Source organism: Natator depressus, chromosome 8, assembly GCF_965152275.1.
Source record: "Natator depressus isolate rNatDep1 chromosome 8, rNatDep2.hap1, whole genome shotgun sequence".
Lineage (NCBI taxonomy): Eukaryota > Metazoa > Chordata > Testudines > Cheloniidae > Natator > Natator depressus.
In genome coordinates this window covers 71,719,542-71,727,696 of record NC_134241.1, presented here as the reverse complement: position 1 = coordinate 71,727,696, position 8,155 = coordinate 71,719,542, and the positions used below count along the sequence as shown (strand labels likewise).

The window sequence follows — 8,155 nt, the reverse complement described above, 5'->3', positions numbered from 1 at the left end:
GGCTTCACATATACCTTCTTCACAATGTTGCTCACAATGCTTATCAGGTGCTATGCACAAAGATCACTCCCATGAGTACTCCCAGAGTTGCAAGTGGTGACTGTGTAGTGGGGGTGAGGGAGGAGGAATTGTAAAAGCACTGTTCAGTGCCATTTATCTTCACTCTTAATGTCTGTTTGTTTCCTTTTTCTGTATTGTCAATTAAGTTGTTAACAGAGCCATAAAGACACTTCAGTTATCTTCACTTCTGATTTTTCATTCTGGTACCTCAGACAGCAATAGCTATTCCACAGCTTAGTTCGTTGTCAGAACTAGGGCCTTTTTTTTTTGGTAACAGTAGGAAATTCATAGTTGGGGTAGGGAATGGGACATGGGAAGGGTGGGGTACAGAATTCATTGCATTTCTTTGGCACCGTACATTTACAGAAATCAGTCATGCTGTGAATCTTGCTGACCCATCCCGAACACATGAGAATTTACATATATAATTTTGATCTTACTCAGAAAGCAAATATAATTTTGCTTATAAAACACATATAATTTTGATCTTACTCAGAAAGCAAAGTGCCACACAAATGAAATGAACAGCACCTTTTATTTGCAGACATACAATGAACATAGAGTTAAAACAGTCTGTGACAGGAATAAATGAACAAAAAGCCTAGATAAATTCCCTGAGAATTGGACAAACTGTAGACATGTCTCTTTGCCCTTCCCCTCCCCCTGCAAATTTAGATGTAGCCTAAGAGGGCAAACACGATCCTTGGATGTATAAATAGGGAGATATCAATACCAAATAGGGCAGTTATGAGGTACTATTACCTCTGTATTCCATATTAGTGGAATACTTTGTCCAGTTCTGGTGTCCACACTTCAAAAAGGATACTGAAATGGTGAATGGAGTTCAGAAAAGAGCTACAGGAATTATTTGAGGTCTGGAAAACATGCCTTATAGTGAGACTAAAGATTCTGAATCTATTTAATTTATCCAAAAGAAGGTTTAGGGGTGGCTTGATCAAGGTATTCAAGTACCTATATGGGGAAGAGATTTTTTGATAGTAAATGACTCTTTAATCTAGCATTAAAAGGCATAACAAGAACTGATGACTGGAAGCTGAAGCTAGACAAATTCAGGCTAGAAATAAGGCACATGTTTTTAACAGTCAGGGTAATTAACCACTGGAACAATTTGTCTAGGAATGTGGTGAATTCTCCGTCACTTGAATTCTTTGAATCAAGGCTGGATTGCATTTTACAATGTGTATATTAGCTCAAACTGAAGTTATGGGCTTGATGCAGAAAGTATTGGGTGAGGCTCTTTGGTCTGTGTTATATAGGAAGTCAGATGATGATAATGGCCCCTTTTTGTCTTACATTCTATGAATAAGCTATACTATTCAGTAAGCTTTTCTGCTACTTTGTATATTGTGCTTAGAAGTGAAAAAATTAAAGATTATTGCAAGAGAAAAGGAATACCAGTTATTAATTCAAAATTTATATTTATGTGATAGCAATGACAGGTTTCAGAGTAACAGCCGTGTTAGTCTGTATTCGCAAAAAGAAAAAAGAAAAGGAGTACTTGTGGCACCTTAGAGACTAACCAGTTTATTTGAGCATGAGCTTTCGTGAGCTACAGCTCACTTCATCGGATGCATAGCATATTGTGGAAACTGCAGAAGACATTATATACACACAGAGACCATGAAACAAAACTTCCTCCCACCCCACTGTCCTGCTCGTAACAGCTTATCTAACAAGAAAAAAGAAAAGGAGTACTTGTGGCACCTTAGAGACTAACCAGTTTATTTGAGCATGAGCTTTCGTGAGCTACAGCTCACTTCATCGGATGAAGTGAGCTGTAGCTCACGAAAGCTCATGCTCAAATAAACTGGTTAGTCTCTAAGGTGCCACAAGTACTCCTTTTCTTTTTTCTTTTTACGAATACAGACTAACACGGCTGTTACTCTGAAGCTTATCTAAAGTGATCATCAAGGGAGGGCCATTTCCAGCACAAATCCAGGTTTTCTCACCCTTCCCCCCGCCCCCCCCACAGACACACATACAAACTCACTCTCCTGCTGGTAATAGCCCATCCCTCTTTGAAACCTCTCTTTATAATGCGCATGATAATCAAGGTGGGTCATTTCCAGCACTAATCCAGGTTTTCTCACCACCGCCACCCCCCCCCCACACACACACACACACCCCCCTCCAAAAACCACACACACAAACTCACTCTCCTGCTGGCAATAGCTCATCTTACAATGTGCACAGCAATAATCCAAGTTTAACCAGAACGTCTTGGGGGGGGGGGTTGTAGGAAAAAAAAACAAGGGGAGATAGGCTACCTTGCATAATGACTTAGCCACTCCCAGTCTCTATTCAAGCCCAAATTAATAGTATCCAATTTGCAAATGAATTCCAATTCAGCAGTTTCTCGCTGGAGTCTGGATTTGAAGTTTTTTTGCTTTAAGATAGCGACCCTCATGTCTGTGATTGCGTGACCAGAGAGATTGAAGTGTTCTCCGACTGGTTAATGAATGTTATAATTCTTAACATCTGATTTGTGTCCATTTATTCTTTTACGTAGAGACTGTCCAGTTTGACCAATGTACATGGCAGAGGGGCATTGCTGGCACATGATGGCATATATCACATTGGTGGATGTGCAGGTGAACAAGCCTCTGATAGTGTGGCTGATGTTGTTAGGCCCTGTGATGGTGTTCCCTGAATAGATATGTGGGCACAGTTGGCAACGGGCTTTGTTGCAAGGATAGGTTCCTGGGTTAGTGGTTCTGTTGTGTGGTATGTGGTTGTTGGTGAGTATTCGCTTCAGGTTGGGGGGCTGTCTGTAGGCAAGGACTGGCCTTTCACCCAAGATTTGTGAGAGTGTTGGGTCATCCTTCAGGATAGGTTGTAGATCCTTAATAATGCGTTGGAGGGGTTTTAGTTGGGGGCTGAAGGTGACGGCTAGTGGCGTTCTGTTATTTTCTTTGTTAGGCCTGTCCTGTAGAGGGTGACTTCTGGGAACTCTTCTGGCTCTATCAATCTGTTTCTTCACTTCCGCAGGTGGGTATTGTAGTTGTAAGAATGCTTGATAGAGATCTTGTAGGTGTTTGTCTCTGTCTGAGGGGTTGGAGCAAATGCGGTTGTATCGCAGAGCTTGGCTGTAGACGATGGATCGTGTGGTGTGGTCAGGGTGAAAGCTGGAGGCATGTAGGTAGGAATAGCGGTCAGTAGGTTTCCGGTATAGGGTGGTGTTGATGTGACCATCGTTTATTAGCACTGTAGTGTCCAGGAAGTGGATCTCTTGTGTGGACTGGACCAGGCTGAGGTTGATGGTGGGATGGAAATTGTTGAAATCATGGTGGAATTCCTCAAGGGCTTCTTTTCCATGGGTCCAGATGATGAAGATGTCATCAATATAGCGCAAGTAAAGTAGGGGCGTTAGGGGACGAGAGCTGAGGAAGCGTTGTTCTAAATCAGCCATAAAAATGTTGGCATACTGTGGGGCCATGCGGGTACCCATAGCAGTGCCGCTGATCTGAAGGTATACATTGTCCCCAAATGTAAAATAGTTATGGGTAAGGACAAAGTCACAAAGTTCAGCCACCAGGTTAGCCGTGACATTATCGGGGATAGTGTTCTTGATGGCTTGTAGTCCATCTTTGTGTGGAATGTTGGTGTAGAGGGCTTCTACATCCATAGTGGCCAGGATGGTGTTATCAGGAAGATCACCAATGGATTGTAGTTTCCTCAGGAAGTCAGTGGTGTCTCGAAGGTAGCTGGGAGTGCTGGTAGCGTAGGGCCTGAGGAGTGAGTCTACATACCCGGACAATCCTGCTGTCAGGGTGCCAATGCCTGAGATGATGGGGCGCCCAGGATTTCCAGGTTTATGGATCTTGGGTAGTAGATAGAATATCCCAGGTCGGGGTTCCAGGGGTGTGTCTGTGCGGATTTGATCTTGTGCTTTTTCAGGAAGTATCTTGAGCAAATGCTGTAGATGCTTTTGGTAACTCTCAGTGGGCTCAGAGGGTAATGGCTTGTAGAAAGTGGTGTTGGAGAGCTGCCGAGCAGCCTCTTGTTCATATTCCGACCTATTCATGATGACAACAGCACCTCCTTTGTCAGCCTTTTTGATTATGATGTCAGAGTTGTTTCTGAGGCTGTGGATGGCATAGTGTTCTGCACGGCTGAGGTTATGGGGCAAGTGATGCTGCTTTTCCACAATTTCAGCCCGTGCACGTCGGCGGAAGCACTCTATGTAGAAGTCCAGTCTGCTGTTTCGACCTTCAGGAGGAGTCCACCTAGAATCCTTCTTTTTGTAATGTTGGTAGGCAGGCCTCTGTGGATCATTATGTTGTTCAGAGGTATTTTGGAAATATTCCTTGAGTCGGAGACGTCGAAAATAGGATTCTAGGTCACCACAAAACTGTATCATGTTCGAGGGGGTGGAGGGGCAGAAGGAGAGACCCCGAGATAGGACAGCTGCTTCTGCTGGGCTGAGAGTATAGTTGGATAGGTTAACAATATTGCTGGGTGGGTTGAGGCTTGAATAGAGACTGGGAGTGGCTAAGTCATTATGCAAGGTAGCCTATCTCCCCTTGTTTTTTTTTTTCCTACAACCCCCCCCCCCCCAAGACGTTCTGGTTAAACTTGGATTATTGCTGTGCACATTGTAAGATGAGCTATTGCCAGCAGGAGAGTGAGTTTGTGTGTGTGGTTTTTGGAGGGGTGTGTGTGTGTGGGGGGGGGGGTGGCGGTGGTGAGAAAACCTGGATTAGTGCTGGAAATGACCCACCTTGATTATCATGCGCATTATAAAGAGAGGTTTCAAAGAGGGATGGGCTATTACCAGCAGGAGAGTGAGTTTGTATGTGTGTCTGTGGGGGGGGCGGGGGGAAGGGTGAGAAAACCTGGATTTGTGCTGGAAATGGCCCTCCCTTGATGATCACTTTAGATAAGCTGTTACGAGCAGGACAGTGGGGTGGGAGGAAGTTTTGTTTCATGGTCTCTGTGCCCTGGTCTACACTAGGACTTTAGGTCGAATTTAGCAGCATTAAATCGATGTAAACCTGCACCCGTCCACACGATGAAGCCCTTTATTTCGACTTAAAGGGCTCTTAAAATCGATTTCCTTACTCCACCCCTGACAAGTGGATTAGCGCTTAAATCGGCCTTGCCGGGTCGAATTTGGGGTACTGTGGACACAATTCGACGGTATTGGCCTCCGGGAGCTATCCCAGAGTGCTCCATTTTGACCGCTCTGGACAGCACTCTCAACTCAGATGCACTGGCCAGGTAGACAGGAAAAGAACCGCGAACTTTTGAATCTCATTTCCTGTTTGGCCAGCGTGGCAAGCTGCAGGTGACCATGCAGAGCTCATCAGCAGAGGTGACCATGATGGAGTCTCAGAATCGCAAAAGAGCTCCAGCATGGACCGAACGGGAGGTACGGGATCTGATCGCTGTATGGGGAGAGGAATCCGTGCTATCAGAACTCCGTTCCAATTTTCGAAATGCCAAAACCTTTGTCAAGATCTCCCAGGGCATGAAGGACAGAGGCCATTACAGGGACCCGAAGCAGTGCCGCGTGAAACTGAAGGAGCTGAGGCAAGCCTACCAGAAAACCAGAGAGGCGAACGGCCGCTCCGGGTCAGAGCCCCAAACATGCCGCTTCTATGATGAGCTGCATGCCATTTTAGGGGGTTCAGCCACCACTACCCCAGCTGTGTTGTTTGACTCCTTCAATGGAGATGGAGGCAATACGGAAGCAGGTTTTGGGGACGAAGAAGATGATGAGGAGGAGGAGGTTGTAGATAGCTCACAGCAAGCAAGCGGAGAAACCGGTTTTCCCGACAGCCAGGAACTGTTTCTCACCCTGGACCTGGAGCCAGTACCCCCTGAACCCACCCAAGGCTGCCTCCTGGACCCAGCAGGCGGAGAAGGGACCTCCGGTGAGTGTACCTTTTAAAATACTATACATGGTTTAAAAGCAAGCATGTGAAAGGATTACTCTGCCCTGGCATTCGCGGCTCTCCTGGATATACTCCCAAAGCCTTTGCAAAAGGTTTCTGGGGAGGGCAGACTTATTGCGTCCTTCATGGTAGGACACTATACCACTCCAGGCCAGTAACACGTACTCGGGAATCATTGTACAACAAAGCATTGCAGTGTATGTTTGCTGGCGTTCAAGCAACATCCGTTCATGTGTTATCCTCAGGAGAGTGAGATATAATCCATGGTCACCTGGTTGAAATAGGGTGCTTTTCTTCAGGGGACACTCAGAGGAGCCCATTCCTGCTGGGCTGTTTGCCTGCGGCTGAACAGAAATGTTCCCCGCTGTTAGCCACAGGGAGGGGGGAGGGTTGAGGGGGTAGCCACGCGGTGGGGGGAGGCAAAATGCGACCTTGTAATGAAAGCACATGTGCTATGTATGTAATGTTAACAGCAAGGTTTACCCTGAAAGAGTGTAGCCAGTGTTTTATAAAATGTGTCTTTTTAAATACCGCTGTCCCTTTTCTTTTCTCCACCAGCTGCATGTGTTTCAATGATCACAGGATCTTCTCCTTCCCAGAGGCTAGTGAAGATTAGAAAGAAAAAAAAACGCACTCGAGATGAAATGTTCTCCGAGCTCATGCTGTCCTCCCACACTGACAGAGCACAGACGAATGCGTGGAGGCAAATAATGTCAGACTGCAGGAAAGCACAAAATGACCAGGAGGAGAGGTGGCGGGCTGAAGAGAGTAAGTGGCGGGCTGAAGAGAGTAAGTGGCGGGCTGAAGAGAGGGCTGAAGCTCGAATGTGACGACAGCGTGATGAGAGGAGGCAGGATTCAATGCTGAGGCTGCTGGAGGACCAAACCAGTATGCTCCAGTGTATGGTTGAGCTGCAGCAAAGGCAGCTGGAGCACAGACTGCCACTACAGCCCCTGTGTAACCAACCGCCCTCCTCCCCAAGTTCCATAGCCTCCACACCCAGACGCCCAAGAACGCGGTGGGGTGGCCACCGGCCAACCAGCCACTCCACCACAGAGGATTGCCCCCCAAAAAAGAAGGCTGTCATTCAATAAATTTTAAAGTTGTAAACTTTTAAAGTGCTGTGTGGCATTTTCCTTCCCTCCTCCACCACCCCTCCTGGGCTACCTTGGTAGTCATCCCCCTATTTGTGTGATGAATGAATAAAGAATGCATGAATGTGAAGCAACAATGACTTTATTGCCTCTGCAAGAGGTGATCAAAGGGAGGAGGGGAGGGTGGTTAGCTTACAAGGAAGTAGAGTGAACCAAGGGGCGGGGGGTTTCATCAAGGAGAAACAAACAGAACTTTCACACCGTAGCCTGGCCAGTCATGAAACTGGTTTTCAAAGCCTCTCTGATGCATACCGCACCCTCCTGTGCTCTTCTAACCGCCCTGGTGTCTGGCTGCGCATAACCAGCAGCCAGGCGATTTGCCTCAACCTCCCACCCCGCCATAAACGTCTCCCCCTTACTCTCACAGATATTGTGGAGCACACAGCAAGCAGTAATAACAGTGGGAATATTGGTTTCGCTGAGGTCTAACCGAGTCAGTAAACTGCGCCAGCGCGCCTTTAAACGTCCAAATGCACATTCTACCACCATTCTGCACTTGCTCAGCCTGTAGTTGAACAGCTCCTGACTGCTGTCCAGGCTGCCTGTGTACGGCTTCATGAGCCATGGCATTAAGGGGTAGGCTGGGTCCCCAAGGATACATATAGGCATTTCAACATCACCAACAGTTATTTTCTGGTCTGGGAATAAAGTCCCTTCTTGAAGCTTTTGAAACAGACCAGAGTTCCTGAAGATGCGAGCGTCATGTACCTTTCCCGGCCATCCCACGTTGATGTTGGTGAAACGTCCCTTGTGATCCACCAGAGCTTGCAGCACTATTGAAAAGTACCCCTTGCGGTTTATGTACTCGCCGGCTTGGTGCTCCGGTGCCAAGATAGGGATATGGGTTCCGTCTATGGCCCCACCACAGTTAGGGAATCCCATTGCAGCAAAGCCATCCACTATGACCTGCACATTTCCCAAGGTCACTACCCTTGATATCAGCAGATCTTTGATTGCGTGGGCTACTTGCATCACAGCAGCCCCCACAGTAGATTTGCCCACTCCAAATTGATTCCCAACTGA

At 46.8% G+C, this 8,155-nt stretch overlaps 1 protein-coding gene across 1 annotated transcript; it reads left to right on the top strand.

Annotated features, from left to right (window-relative positions):
* Positions 1-5,062: 5,062 nt before the first annotated feature.
* On the top strand, positions 5,063-7,040 carry LOC141992892 (uncharacterized). The gene is made up of 2 exons (XM_074962225.1): positions 5,063-5,957; positions 6,537-7,040. The coding sequence occupies exons 1-2, from the start codon at positions 5,375-5,377 to the stop codon at positions 6,806-6,808; spliced, it is 855 nt and encodes a 284-aa protein (XP_074818326.1). The 5' UTR covers positions 5,063-5,374; the 3' UTR covers positions 6,809-7,040.
* Positions 7,041-8,155: the final 1,115 nt, after the last annotated feature.

Bases quoted from the DNA above. Each gene is read 5' to 3' on its own strand.
- LOC141992892 (XM_074962225.1), top strand. From the start codon at position 5,375: ATGCAGAGCTCATCAGCAGAGGTGACCATGATGGAGTCTCAGAATCGC. The intron at 5,958-6,536 runs GTGAGTGTACCT...TTTCTCCACCAG, and splicing joins AGGCGGAGAAGGGACCTCCG to CTGCATGTGTTTCAATGATC.